This window comes from Camelus dromedarius, chromosome 2, assembly GCF_036321535.1.
Source record: "Camelus dromedarius isolate mCamDro1 chromosome 2, mCamDro1.pat, whole genome shotgun sequence".
Classification (NCBI taxonomy): domain Eukaryota; kingdom Metazoa; phylum Chordata; class Mammalia; order Artiodactyla; family Camelidae; genus Camelus; species Camelus dromedarius.
Window position 1 is genome coordinate 22,440,933 of NC_087437.1, and position 15,581 is coordinate 22,456,513.

General features: G+C 42.7%; 1 protein-coding gene across 10 annotated transcripts in view; it reads right to left on the reverse strand.

Annotated features, from left to right (window-relative positions):
- SLC9A9 (solute carrier family 9 member A9) overlaps nucleotides 1–15,581 on the reverse strand; it is a 607,901-nt gene that overhangs the window by 178,364 nt on the left and 413,956 nt on the right. For all 10 annotated transcript variants that reach the window (XM_031448683.2, XM_064491830.1, XM_031448597.2 and 7 more), the window contains one exon: nucleotides 15,042–15,153. In XM_031448683.2, the coding sequence (XP_031304543.1) occupies nucleotides 15,042–15,153 (112 nt within the window). The remainder of the gene's footprint in view (nucleotides 1–15,041; nucleotides 15,154–15,581) is intronic.

Consider the following 15,581-nt stretch of genomic DNA (forward strand, 5'->3'; position numbering starts at 1 on the left):
ATACTTTTGGGGACTGATAGACTATACCATTTCATTTTAGATGGGTTTAGATGTTCAGAGACTTGACATATTTCACATACTCAGTTGGAAAAGTTAGCATCATCTTGGGGAATAAAAGAATTACCTGCAATTAAAAGTGGTTTCATTTAAAATTGGCCTCTAAGGGATTCTTATGTTAATTATATTGATGTTCTATTCATAACAATAGAAGACTATTGAACCAAGGAAAGCTTTCAGGCAAGGACCCCTGCTGCAGAAAATGTGTAGCTTCCTGTTTATCTTTAAACAGCAAAGGTGAAACTAAATCTGTTATAAATTTGCAAATGTGTTCTAAATGGGTGAAGGTCATATATAGCTGCATTTAAATTACAGGAATTTTAAGTACCCTCTCAGGCATTTTTATTGAAGGTGCGAAGCAACAGTCAAACCCTCAACTTCTACTAAGCACATGTTACCCAAGACACGGTAGGAGAATGCTATGATGAAGAAGCTTAGGTTCCTCTGTACCATGATTCACAGTCCCCTCAAAATGACTCTTTTAATAGGTAAACTATGATGAAGAGTATTAGGGGTATAAAGAGCATGCTTTGCATGTATAGTCTGATGACAGGCCCAAATCATGACCATTGTCAGCGAACGTGCAATGTTCAAGGCGCTAAAATCAATGGTGGGGTAAAGAGATCTTTGCATACATGGTTTTCTATACTTGAATCATTTTTCCCCCATCCAATTTCTCTCTGGTTCTTTCTCCTTTAACCCTCACCCAAATTTTACCTAATTCCAACTGCTTTTCAGAGCTCAGCGAGCCTCTGATTTCTCTATGCAGCCTCCTCTGAGGCCTGGGCCTTGGTTGGGCTAACTTATATTCCTAGTACAACCTGTGCTCAGCCTATCAGGGGACTTATGACTTTACATTGTAATTGGCTGGCTCTTTGTTTATCCACGACACTTAGAGCAATGCTAAGCACATAGTAGGTGCTCAATAAATATTTGCTGAAAAAGTCAATGAAGGGATGAATGTTCTAATTCTTCATGATTCTAGATTATATGTGAAAAACCTCTTAGTTTAATGGAATGGTTGAGTGATTATTTCTGCAAGTTTGGCTTCTGTTCTTTTATTTTTTACTGAGACCCTTAAAGCCTTGTATTGACAGTCAAAAGACCTGGGATCTGTTCTCAGGCCTGTCTGACAGGTTGCATGATCATAAGCAGGTTGCTTCATCTGGATCTGTGTTGTCTCATCACTAAATAGAGGTTTTAAGACTAGCTTATGGTCTTTAGCCAGAAGTGCCCATCAGAATGACACTTACAAATACAGGTAGTCACTCATGCTAGTGTCCTGCCTCTAGAGATGTGGATTCAGCAAAATGAGTTAACAGATAGCTCAGGCTCCTCTCCCTTCCCTCTGTACCACCTTGGTCTAAGGCCCATCACCTCTCATGACCTCTGACTGTGCCCTTGACCAACACTCTGGTCTCTTGGCCTCACAGCCCCCATCCTTTCCTCCTTCTAGACTATTGATGTCCTTCTGAACATTTTCCTCAAACTCTAGCTGTATGAGGTTGTGATCTGACCCAGTAACCACAAGTGGCTTCCTATAGCCCACAGAAACCTTTCAATCAGAACTACATTCTGCTTTTCCTGTCTACCTCCTCTTGTCCACTGAGAACTTTTCATACCAACAATGTGGTCTCCTTTCTCTCCATAAACAATTGTTATCCTTGCCTCTGTGCTGTGACCCCACCGTTAACCCCTTGTTTTACTTCTTTCTGCCTCTATTCCATCCCATGAAGTTTTCCAGGAATACTCCAGTCCATATTGTTTTCTGTTTCTTGGAAATCCTATAAAACATATTGCTCACACCACTCGTATTATTCAATGATAGTCTGAGATGAGTCAGTAGCTTAATGTGATTTCTTCTTTATCCTTAATTCTTAATCTTTTAAAAGGTTGGAATTACTTCTTCTTTACACAGTTCTTATATCTCTCATAGTACCCAAAACATGAAATTCAGCAAATGCTTTTGAATTGAATGATTACAGTAGTTTCAGACCCTCTAGATATTAGATGGTGGTATTCATGTATAAATTCATTCATTCTTTCATTTATTCAGGCTCCAGGGGACAGAAGAAGTCAAGAAAGTCTCTGCCTTAAAGGAGCTTCCAGACTAGTTGAAAAAAAAGAAAAGAAAAGAAAAAAGTATGGAAGGTGCTATGAGGAAAACTAAAGCACAGTAAGAAGATAGAGACTGTGTTTATGTGAAGGGTAGGGGTGTTTAGGAAAGCTGTTTTGGTAAAGTGACATTTGAGCATAGACTGTAATAGAATGAGGGAGAGGCCATGTATATCTGGAAGAAAGACATTTCAGGCTTCTGGAATAGTAAGTGTAAAGGCCCTGGGGCAGGGATGTACTTGACATGTTCAAGTTGCAGCAAAGTGGCTGGTGTGGCTGGAATGGAATACATGTGGGGGGTGGGAGAAGGATGTGGATGGAGATAATGCCAAATTGGTAACTGAGCCAGATCATGTTGGGCTCTTAGAACAACAGACTTTTGAGATGAAATACTTTTGGAAGGTTTTTGGCAGGGTAGTGATAAGATCCATTCTATGTTTAAAAGGTTTTGTCTGGCTCTGCTATGAAAAACAGACCTCCAGGACAGAGGTAGGAGGTCAGTGCTGCTGCATTAATCCAGGGAAGAAGTGAAAGTGAATCAGAACAGGTTGGTAGCGTGGTAATGCTGGAATAACATCAAAGGTCCACAAGCTAATGGGTTGGACGAGGGGTATGAGATGAAGAGAGAACTCCAAGAGCTAATGGAGTTGAGCTGAGCTACTGGAAGAAATGGGGGAAACTGTGAAAGGAGCATGTTTGGGTGTAAGGTAGGGAGAGGTCCAGGGTTATGTTCTGGCCATGTGAAGCCCAAGATACTTATTAGTCATACAAGTGGAGAGCTTGAGTGGGTGGTTGGATCCAAGAATCTGGAGTTCAGGGGAGAGGGTACAATCTTTTTACTGGAGAGAGTGGGAAGATAGGAAGAAAGTTTGGTTTGAAAGCGTGAAAAGATAAATTTTATTTTAAAGCAAGTTTGATCTTGCTTCAAGGCCTTTGTACATGCTGCTTCTCCCACTTCGAGGGCTCCTCCCAGGCTGCCCCCGACTGCTCCTCCTCATCTCAGTCCTAGGAAGGCTGCCCTGAACATGCCATCTAAGTGCCCCCCACTCTAACTCATGTCTTTTTTGCATGTCTATAACTACACTTATCACCATCTGAAATTATATGTTTACTTTTTAACCTTTAAGACCTGTGTCCCTCCACAAGAAAGCGAGCCTGGTGACAGCATGCCCAGGGCCAGGATGCTGCCTGTCATAGAGCAGGCCCTCTCTAAGCACTGCATGAATGCATGAATGAACGATGAGGGAAAGGCCATATTTTGCATTTGAAACCGAACTGGAACCCAAAGGAAAGCGAGCAGTAGTGGGACAGAGATGCAGAAATGTCCCTGAGAAACTGACCCATTCTTTAAAAGAAATGTCCCTAAGATGGGTTATTTTGCTGACTCTCTTTCCATTTGGGATATAATCCATTGCAATTCTCCTTTTTCCATTTACTTCAAGTACTGTGAGAGGGCTGATTCCAAAGATTTAACACATTCTTATCATTAATCTGATAAATCAAACCCTAGTTTGGGTCTACAATTGACTAATGTATTGCTTTTACACTTGCTGAAGTCCCGTGACCTTGCAAAGAGTAACTACTTTCAGCAAAAATGTCAGTCTGATTTCAAAGTACATTTTCCAAGATTGTACAACCTTGTTACACAGTCCCATTTTCAGTTCAACATCGTTTTATCACATGGAAGTGAAGCCAACAGATTGTTTCAGTGAAAAAGCCTTCTGCATTCAAAAATAAATTGAGTTTTCCTGGAAACTCAGTCTGTGTTAGGCAAGCAGAACTTTCTCTCCATCTCTCTTCCTGAACTTGAATCATTTAAACTAAGACCACTGAGAAGGAATGCAACATAAATTCAGTGTATTTTTTCATTAAATAAAGTTTGTTTTTGGACACCCTGGGCAGCCAGGAAGGGTAATTGTAATTAGGATTAGCTCTGTCACAGCTCTGAGTTAACATGCATAGATGCCTCTGGCTTTGGAGGCTTATTTTTATATGGGTCATGGGGATGTGATAGGAAACTGTGGAATAATCCTTGCCACTAGCTGAAATCTTCAACAGAGGGTTTCAAGACAAAGGCTAACAGAGATCAGAAGAAAGTCAACATTCGGTGAGCAGTACCCAAAAATGGCCAGGATGTGTTCCAAAGGTCTGTGTCTGTTTAGGTCAGTGGTTCCCAACTTGGGTGACTTTGTCCCCCAGGAAATATCTGGCAACGTCTGGAGACATTTGATGGTCCACAGCTGGAAGGTGGGAGGTACTACAACTAATCCAATGGGTAGAGATTAGGGGTGCTGCTACCATGTACAAGACAATCCCCACAGAAAGGAATTATTGGCTCCAAATATCAATAGTTGTTGTGGTTGAGAGACCGTAGTTTATAGATACTGGATTGCTTTTCCCCATAGAGGTAATGTTATGAATATTGATAATGTTCCTACTGCAGAGGCTATTTTGGCAGAGATGGCTATCCATCCACTGGTACCTATTTTTATCACCCATGTCATGCTGCTATAACTGCATGAACTATATTTTCTAGCATCTCTTGCAGCTAGGAATAGCCATCTGGCTGATTCTCACCAGTGAAATGAGAGCAGAAGTGATGTACGTCATTTCTGGGCTAGGCTTTCAAGAAGCAGCTGTTCCTATTGCAGTCTCTCTCCCTTTCTCCCAGCCAGTTATCAAACATGATGAATTCCTCTAGCGGTGGTTCCCACACTTTAGCTACATCAGAATTAACTGGAGAACCTTTTCAACCTGAGACTGCTAGGCTCCACCCCCAGTGTGTCTGATCCAGCATGTCTGTGGCGGGGCCTGAGAATTTGCATTTCTAACAAGTTCCCAGGTGTTGTTGCTACTGCTGCTCCAGGGACCACACTTTTAGAACCCTTGACTTAGGGGATTATGATGCCAGAAGGTAGAAGAGCTTGGTGATACCTGAATCACCACCTGGAGGAGAGGCATCTGCTCCCTACCCCCATATTAATATCCACCCTGGCCTGTGACTTGAACCAGAAAGGATCAACACTATGGTTCAACAAATGAATTTAGAGAGTCTGTGTGTTCCAGCAGCTCAGCCTATCATAAGGCTCTCTACACCTACCTACCCTACATCCTTCTCCCCTACATGTCCCTGTAGAATCAGAATATTTTCTTAACAGATGAGGAAATATGGGCTAGGAGGAATAGCGTGGCCAAGGTTACATAGTAAATGGTATGGCTGGTTATTCAATCTGTGTCTCATCCCCCCGATTGAATATATAACCTGTAACAGAGATTTAATAAAATGGCTATCTTAAGAATTTGAATTTTCAGGAAAGATGCAAAGAAGAAAATTTTCTTCTCCTTTCCTAGGTAGAAGATCAACCTGAGGCAACATTTTGAAATAGATGTTTTGCCTTTGCTCTCCCTCCTCAATTCTCTCTGTGCCTTCTGTCTTTGTCTCTGTCTCTGTCTCTCTCCCTTTCCCGCATCACTGATATCAGGGTGCCCTCCACACCCCAGCCCAGGCGACCCTATTCTAAAACGATCAGTTTATGACTTTCCAGTCAAACCTCCCATTTGTGCTTGCAGCCAAAATGAGCTTCCTGCCAGGAAGAAAACAACCGGCAGGAAGAAATCTGCTGAGGAAGGATAGCACACAATTCTCCCAAGGAGTGTGCATTCTAAATTCTCGTTAACATGCATGCTTTCACGTTTACTGGTGGAATTTAAAACAGCTCCAGGAAAGCCCAGTGGCCTTTTTCAGGCACTGAGGGGAGTAGGTGGTGAGTGGGAGGGAGGATCCTGTAAAGGGAGATCAAGGTTATTATTCACAGGCAGGGCACCTGCCCCTGTGTCTCCTGCCCTTATGTGTAATCACAGGGCTCTAAAAGTTCCTGGTGCTTTGGGAAGAGGATCAGTGGTGGGCTGGGCAGTGGGGCTGGGACCCAGCCCTACACACAGATGTTTGGTCTGTCTGGGAAGAACTTGGTGGCCCAAACAGCATTTGGATGTTCCCAATATATCAGAGCAAATGCCAAAAATTCCTAAATTACATAATGGCCCTATGGACATTTAGCACAAGGTATTTTTTTTCCTTCAGTTTTTTAAAACATATTTTTATTGAGTTATAGTCATTTTACAATGTTGTGTCAAATTCCAGTGTAGAGCACAATTTTTCAGTTACACATGAACATATGTATATTCATTGTCACATTTTTTTTTTTTTTTGCTGTGAGCTACCACAAGATCTTGTATATATTTCCCTGTAGCACAAGGTATTTTTAAATGTAACTGCTTCTTGCTCATTTGCACATTATGATTTACTTGAGTCAATCTTATTGACTTCTGAACTCTATCCACAGAACCTGAGGGCAGAATTAGAGGGATTTATGCCTGGCAACAGACAGACTTATTTTTTGAACTTGGTTCGTGTGTCTTGATGGTTTTCTAAGGTTATGTCTACCTAATGTCAAAAACAAGCAAGCAATTAGTAAGCCAATTCAGGCAGAAAACAGGGGGAAATAATGTAGTCCATTTGTTTGCTTCAATCGACAGACTAATTTGGTTAAAACTATCAGTCAGATATTTGTGGTTATCTGTGACACTCTGGACATCCTGAAAGTCTCTGAGGGGCTAACACGCTCTCGTTGACTGTACTCCCTCCTTATATAGAGTGGTTGGGTTATCTATAAGGTCTTGACATTTTTTCACACTCCATAAACGTCTGAGTAGGTAGTGACATTTTGCATGTGTCAACTTGGCCCAGAAGGGGCTACAGTATATTTTCCTTACAAAAACTGGTACTTTGAGTTACAACATTTCGTGTCTTAGTGCCAGGTCTACGTCAATGCTGGAACTGAAAGAACACAAACAATTGTCCTTAAATGGGGGGTGGGGGCAGGGGAGGGGGAGCCTTGGGTCTTGCCTTCCACAGGTGTGTCACTAGCACTTATCATCGGCCTCAGACTAGGTCCTTAGCAGTGATCTGACAGTCACACCTTCTTTAGAATGAAAACCTTAATCTCTGATAGGAGGTTTTTCTGAGAGCAGTTGTGAGTGTATATGAATCACGTCTCTGTGAAGCCCTAATGGTAATCTCATCTTAGGTGGTTAAAGAAAGTGATGGAAACTCCCAACTGTTGAAAGTTTCCTAACTGGCAGTCCCTGTGCCAGGCATTTTATACGTATTTTCAAGTCTGGTTTTCAACATTGACCATCTGAGGTAAATACCATTTTACAGCCAAGGGAGCTGAGGTTCACAGAGGGTTAAACCTCTCCACATGGCTGAGCCTACTTCAAAGCCTGAGCTCACTGCATTTCACCAAAACAGTAGTTTCTACTTAGAAAATATTGTGGTGTGCCAAATAGCACAATCCAATTTGCTGCTTAAAGATGCAAGAGCTAATAACTTTTATTGTAAATTTATTTTGGAACCAAGTGGAGAGTAAGCAATTTTGACCTAATAGCAGGGGGAAACTCTGGGGCTGGCCACAGTTCGAAACTAACTCTCAGATGTTCTGAATTTACCATAATCACATAAAATTTTCTCAGCACTCAAAACTATGAGGACTTAATGGGATCTGTGATTCACATGGGCCTAGCATGCTTGCCTACTTTGTCACAGCAATGCTGTGCATGGTTATTCATTATTCGAGGTGCCTCTTTCTGTGATTGCTTGATACACTGGTTAGAACATTTTTCATGATTCATTTCCTGCATAAGCTGGTTAACCCTGTCCCATTTGAAGACCTCAGAAGACCTTCTCCAATCAGCCACTTTGCTCCCGGACGCCCACCCCAGGCCACAGTGGGTACCACGTGAGAGGGGGAGGGGCTAGGTGGAAGTTCATCTCCTCTGATGGAGAAAAGGTCCTGAGCTTGTGCCTCATTACCTGGTTAGTGGCATTGTACTAGTAAGGAAGAGAGAGTGACCTAATCAGTTGCACAAGATATATCCAGAGCGGGAAGGAGATATAGCACTGGAGCCCGCAGAGAACTGGATGCTGGGGGAGCGGGCTGTGGAGAGGTAGCCTTGGCAAGAAATGCTTGACAGCGTGACGGTTTCACCTGGGCTGTCTCTTTCTGGAAGTGTGAACAAAGGAAGAGAGAAGGAGAGAAAGAGTCCTGTTGCTTAGAGAACTCAGACTCTCAGATAACCCTTGTGTATACATTTAAAGAAACCTCTTCCTTAAGCTGAAGTTAGGTTTAGCCCAATTCTTGATTCAAATCGCTTGGCTCATATAAAAGTCCCAGGATATTTAATGATATCTTAAATTTTTAATTGGAAATCAAAAACATCCCCCCAACACAAAGCAAACAAAGATCTGAAAAACATTCTCATATTCGAATGCCACTTTTGAGGAAGTGTTAACAGTGTTTACTGTTATGAACACTCAGGGAAGGCTTTTTTAGCCAGAAGTAAGTAGGTGAAAAATACTTTCCCTCATTTCAAAAACAAAAGGTTTTATTTGTTGATCCCTTTCCTTAAATTCATTGTTGCTTAGCTTCCACCTGTGGAACTGGGCAAATCTAGTCTGAGAGTTGCTTGTGGGGCCCATTCTGGACCTGGAAGTTTCCAGGGCTGATAGGACAGAAATAGATAGTCCTTAAGTGGCATTTTAATGAAATGTACAATTTTAGCTGGGCAGACAATGTTGTAGGTTGTTCATTCATTTGCCTAGTCATCCTTCAATCATTTTTGGAAGGCTACTCAGGTTCAAGTAGTGTGCTGGGTGCTGTACAGAGTGAACCAGATGGAGAACCATATGGCCTCACAAAGCTCCCTGTCTAGAGGGGCACACAGGCAGGCAAACCAAAAATCATGGTAGAATGTGAAGGGTAATAGGAGAGGAGAAGGACTGGGTGTTATGGAAATTGATGAGAGGGAAATCCATGCGGCCTGCAGGAGTGACCAAAGCTTGCTACAGGAAGTGCTGTCTAAGCCGACATCTGAAGGATACAAGGAACTGGCTGAGTAAAAGAGTGAAGGTGGATGGGCATGGAGAGGGGTCTGGGCAGAGTGAGAACCCGAGTGAATGGGGGAAAGACCGCCACATACTAAAGGAACTGGAAGAGATTTGGTAACTGAATAAATATTGTTGTGCTGATCAGATTGGCAAATCGAGAAACAAGAAGCAAGACTGGCCTCCAGGAGGGTCTAAAGCAAAACAGAATAAGGTAGGAGGACTGGATTGATGAGAGAGGCTCAGGACAGAAACCACGAACTGTGATTATGTTCTGGGACGTGCTTCTCAAACCTGCCCGTGCACACAAATTACCTGGGGATCTTGTTAGAAGGCAGTTTTGGACTTAGTTCTTCTAAAGAGAGCCCAAGTGATGTCAAAGCTGCTGGTCCCAGGACCATACTTTGGGGTTTCAAGGATCAAGAAAGCATGGAAGTGCCCCTTTTACATGGTGGCTGGTAATTGTCGTGGGACAGTCCTGGTGGCTTAATAGGGTTCCACTAATGTGAGTAGTCAGAGATACAGATTCCTGTTCTTGGCATTGCTGAAACAATAACCTTCAATCATCACTTTCCTGAATTTCACTTATGTTTACTTCCTGGCTGTCACTGATGTGTCAACCGGGGAAAACCACTTTTTGGTCAAAGTCCCAAATTGGCTCTGTTCAGGGCCTGATTGGTGGCTCACCAAAAAGACACTGAGAAATGTGGTCTCCTATACCTTGGCAGTGGTTCTTAAGTCATCCCTCCATAGAACACTGGGGTTCTATGTGGAGCATAGTGTTCCCAAAACTTTAATAGTAATGGCAGTCTTCCCATCATTAAGGGGTAAAAGTGAATGCTAATGGGAAATTTTTCTTAATTTAAAGGTTTTCTTCCATGACTTTCTCTTAGTTCTTTGAGAAAGAAGCTATTTGAAGGCTATTGAGCGCCAGTGGACAACCAAGTGAATGACAAACCACATCAGCAGCAGAGACTGGCCATGTGGGTGCTGTTGTCTTTATGGCTATGCCAGCTCACGGATGAGGTTTTATACTATCTCCGTCCCCTGCCGTCAGATTCTCCTGGGTAAAACTCTTCCTAGTTTACGTGATAGGACACATCAGGGTTGCAATGTCTCTTCAAGGTGCAGAAGTGGACAAATTGGAGAATCATGCTCTTTGACGCACTGTTGGGCTCCTCCTTCAACCTGCCTGGGTACTTCTGGGCCTCCCTTCTGTCTGGATCAGCCCAGCAGCTCCGCACGGAGCCTCTGTAGCCCAGCAGGCTACAGGCCCGGGTCACAGTGGTTTCGAGAAGGCTGCCAGGGCTCAACTGGGCTTGGCATTTCCCCTCCTTCCAGCAACTCCCGGGCTCTTATTTAGTTTTAAATTAAATAAAAATTGCAGCACATGGATTTGAATTAAAACAAGAGGCCTGATCTTTGTAATATGCACCACATCAATAGGAAAGCTAATTTGTGCAAAGCACATCTCCTCCTTTAATTTAAACCACAGAGCTCTGCCTCTTCAGTTTCAAGGGAGCTGAGCGCTGGGCGGGGCAGCTCACTCCAGGCATTAACTAGGGCTGTGCTGAGAGCGACAGGAACAGTTTCAGGGGAACTTAGAGTTCCTCTTAAGCCCTTTGTGCTGGGTGTCACACGATACAGCAGAGCAGTTACGAACTTCTGGCCTTGAATTTAAAGAAGGTCTTAAAATGTCTCAGGGTAAACTTCCCCCATTGACTCTTAGCTGCAACCTAGCTACCAAAAACAGAATTTGCATTATTAAAAGCTTCTCAAGACAGAGAGAGCAGAGAGACCACTCTACTCCTGACCTTAAGACTATTCCTCATTTTCAAGTTCCAAGGCTGTGTGTGTGTGTGTGTGTGTGTGTGTGTGTGTGTGTGTGTGTGTATTACTAGTCTATACAAAACAAATTGGGTAGGGTCTGTGCTAGGCAAGAAATTCAACCTGGGCCCTGACAGTCGCTTCATTTAGTTTAACTGGCTCTAGGGGCCAACGGTGGAGGCGGCCATAGAGGTGGTGAAGGTAGCAGTAGGGTGACCTTTACTCAGAAACACTGCTGAACCGCAGCCATCTACACAGCTCCATGCCCTTGCTTCAGTGCTCTCTGCAAGTAGTGTGGGCCCACCACCACAAGCGAAGTCATGTGCAGCCGGACCCCTCTGCACACTGTCACCTCTACGTGTATCCAGATTTGGAGACAGGTCTGATTCAAGTTTTATGGGGACTGAAACTTATACACTGGGGACTCTCTTTAAGAAAAATGATACAAAACATCTTACAAATTTTATATGCCACCAAGACACACTGCTAGGACCCATCTTAGGGTCTTGGAAGGGGGACATGAAGGAGCCTGAAGCTCAAGCTTCTTTAACTTTACAAATAAATCCACTTCTGTTTGGAAAGCATCACCAGCTCTCCTCTGCCCAGTGTCAAAGGGGCATGCATAAGGTGAAGGTAATGATGACAGAAAAGGATTTGTCAAATGGTAGATGTAACTGAGTAAGACAGAAATTCTGGTTCTTATTTGATTGGCCTTTGAACCATCTGTGATGCGAGGTCTTGGTGGACCAAGCTTGGCCCAAAGCCAAGCTCTTTCTCTCTCTTAGGCTGCAAGCCACCTTAAGGGCAGGGCTCACATCTTTGTCTTTGTTCATTCAAACACCTCCCCAAGAGAGCCTGTCAGGGAGTGACTGCTGAATGAGTAGCTGCGTGATGGATGGATTGAATATGTGAATAAATTCACACTCCCATTTTAGATTGAGGGTCATTGTTGTTTACCTTCTCTAAAGAACTCTTTGAAGAATGTTTTGAGCTATGTAAAAAAGACTCCATCTAAATTTTTAGTAAGGTATGAACAACAAGATTCTGCCAGAGAGCCTCTAAAGTCATGCTTCTACTGGACGACCAAAACCACTCTAGGCATAATTAAGAACATTAAACCACATTACGCTGCAAATATTCCTTAAGGGGGTTGGCTACTTCTTCCGGTTTCAGCAGCTGTTGTGCCCACACACCCAGAAAAGGCTAGACGGTGTGTCATTTGATCTGCTTTTTACCTCCTTCTCTGGCTCATGTTACCTTAAGTTGACCTTCTAAATTCTTTATTTCTTGGCAAATAGATTTTAAACTTTAGGTCCTGAGTGAAGTATGGTATATCAGAGTCCATGCAGAAAAGCAAAGGCTGGTCTGGAGCATTTTCTTTTGAAGAAAAATACTGCCCTGCACATGGTGAGCTCCCCTGATCCTTCTTACATTCTGACGAGGTGACTGGGCACAGCGTAGAAACTGAGCCTGCAGCTGGGAGGGGTGTCGCCCTCATATGTGGTTTATTGTGAACTGGATGGGGGTCAGGTTTGCATGAGGGCAGTGTTAGACATGCTGGAGTGGGCCTGGCCTAGAAAAAGCACAGTTCTGATTTAATTTTTGTTCTCATGACCTTGAGGGTAAATCTGAAGTGGTGTCATACAGAGAAGAAGGCTCTACATTCAAAGTCAAGAGGCCGATTGGGTTCAAGTCTCAATTTCACCTCTAATCGGTTGTCAGATTGTGAACAAGCTACCCAAATTCTGCATGTCTTTCTCTCTCTCCTTCTCTTTTTTAATCTGCAGACAGAGACCAGGAATGCTTATCCTGTCTTGTCCTGGCTTTGAGTCTCAAAACATTGCTCACAGAAGGTCTTAGAAAGGTATAAAGCGACTTTTGAGTCGAGCATCTGTGATTCCGTTACACAACCATCTAACACAGCAATCTCCTTATTTTAAAGCTAAGACAGCATTTTAGTGGAAAACCCAATGTTCTTAATGTTAGCTGATGGGTATTCCCTGAATTAAACTAATAATGTCAATTCCATTAATGTGATGGGGTTATTGATTTCCTTCTAGAGGGTGAAGATGCTTTAGAACAGGACCAGATAAGTAAGAATTTTAGGCTCTGCGGGCCATATGGTTTCTGTTGCAACATTCACCTCTATCCTTGTAGCACAAAAGCAGCCACAGACAGGGTGTAAACAAAGGGGTACAGCTATGCTCCAACTTTATATACAAAATTCGTGTGAGCTAGGTTTGGTTCAAAGGCCATAGTCTGTTGACTCCCTTCTTTAGAGTATCATAAGGTAGCACCAAATTCTGGGTTTCCTCACATTACACACCATACTGCTGGCCTCAATTTTTAATGCAGCTCCAATCCAACAGCTAAGCAAACATGGAAGGTGCCAAACCCAGAAAACCATCAAGCCACAAGGTTATTTGGGCAGATACTTCACATCCCAACATGGCTATTTAAAACTTTGCACTTTTCTCGAAATCTTCTTTGTAAAATAAAGCATTGTTTAAAATAATGATATCCAAGTTTTAAAAACAAGCCACCATTCTCAGAGTAGAGCTACTGATATTTTGATGGGAAAGAAGGAAAAGTGCTTCCCAACTCCTAGAAATGCTTTGCAAAAATGCCACCCACTGCTGCCTTCCTATTTGTGTGATTCACTTTTCCCTTTGCCTTCCCATGATGAAGTCAACTCATTACCAAAGTTCATGACTGTTCTAAGTCAAAGACCACCTATCAGTACAACTTGTCCTCTGTGTGACTCTCTCTCTCATCCTAGCATGTCTGGAAATGTAGAGAAGCCCTGTCAGAGGCCCACAGAAGGGCAATTTTTAACTCTGGGTTTCCATTTGCCCATATTTGATTAAATGACTCATTCTCTACCTGGGAGCTGCACTCTTCGCTATGTGGAATGAGCCAGGAGGGAACTGAAGGTGAAACAAGCCTCTTATTCCTAGTTCTACTTCTAAAAATGTGAATTTTGGACACTTAGTTGGGTTTGAGGTGAAGTCTCACAAACCTGGGTTTAGGAATGGTTTCATCCTCGGCCAAGTCACTTAACCTCTTTGAGATCCTCAACCTCAGCTTTCCAACCAAGTTGGGTTAATATCTGCTTCACAGGATAGATATATATAGTGAGTAGTGAATAGTAGATATTTAATAAATGATAGTTTCTCTTACTTTTTCCATATCTCCCTGTATACTCCAAATTTTGTTTGCTCTATTCTGAAGCAGTTTTTTGTTTTACTCTCATGTATCTTCCAATGAGCTGCCTCTGGGTGTAACGTGAGTGTAATGTAAGGGTACATACACACAGAAAGCATGTAAGGGGAAATGTCTCCAAACAGGGAGAGACTGTTGGTAGGAAAATTAATTGAACAGAAAGAAACACAATCCCCAGAGTAGTTCCGGTCAGCAAATTCATTTTGTTTATTTTCTATGGGGAAAAGGAACCTTCTGGTATGGTTTGAGAGCAGAGACCTTGTCGGTTTCATCCACCTGTGCCCAGAACTGCTCTTGGCATCAGGTGAGTGTACAACTAATATTTGTTTTCTCAGCTGACAACTGAGCATACCTGAATATGACTCACTTTTGTATTAACCATGGGAAGTCCCTGGAGCTTTGCAATAGGGGAGGAGCAAGGGTTCTAAGGAGAAGGAGCCTTAACATTGGACAAAAATGACACCACTGACACCACATACACACAATCTACCTTCAAGTATGGAATTTGTGAAATGATGATATAAATTTCCCCAAGTGAAAATTGATCTTAAATAGGTCAGGGGAAAGTCCAATGTCTATTCTAGGCCAGCTTCTGGCAGCTACTGAACATTGAGGCCATCCCAACAAAATCCCCTTTCATTTTGTTTCCTTTCTGCAAAGAAACATCCCTCTGTTGCTCAGAACTTACAGATAGCAGCATGATAGTATGTACAATAGGATGAAGAGAAGTTATGCTTCCCCAGAAGGTCTCCAAGTATCCTTGTGGTTTCCCAAGAGCTGGGAAAGAGCAGCAGCACTAACATGTAACGTAGAACATTAGCACATGAAGAGCAGTGTGAGAGAACAGCAGCACTAACTTGTAATATAGCTCACGTACCTGAGAACATCATCATGTGCTGGAAGTTCCAGGGGATCTTCCGTTTCCGGCCCAGATTCAGGAGGAAGGAGAGGGGATATATGTTGCAGGCTCTGGCTACAAAAATTGCTAGCTGTAGATGAGCACAGGGCAGCATTGAGGAAAATGTTGTTGCAATAAAGGTGAAAGTCCTTGAGCTTTAAATATTATACCCTTAAGCTTCTCTATATTATGACCCAGAAAACAAGGATAAACATGTCAATACACGTATGTCCAACTTGGTTCCAGAATTCGTCTTTCAATGTCAGCTCCTTTCCAGAAATAATGGAGAACTCTGTCTTCTTTGAACATATACTTCGTTTAAAATTGTTAACCCAATACCATTTCCATCACTGTAAATTTTCTCATCACATTTATGTTGCAGATAACTGACTCTAGGCTCAATTCTGCTGCAAGATGTGAGGCAGAGATTGTTCCGAGGCTGTGGCATTATCCTCTCAAGCAGCACGTTAGGAAGGATAAATGTGCTTCGGCTCATGATTATCATCTTACTTTCCATCA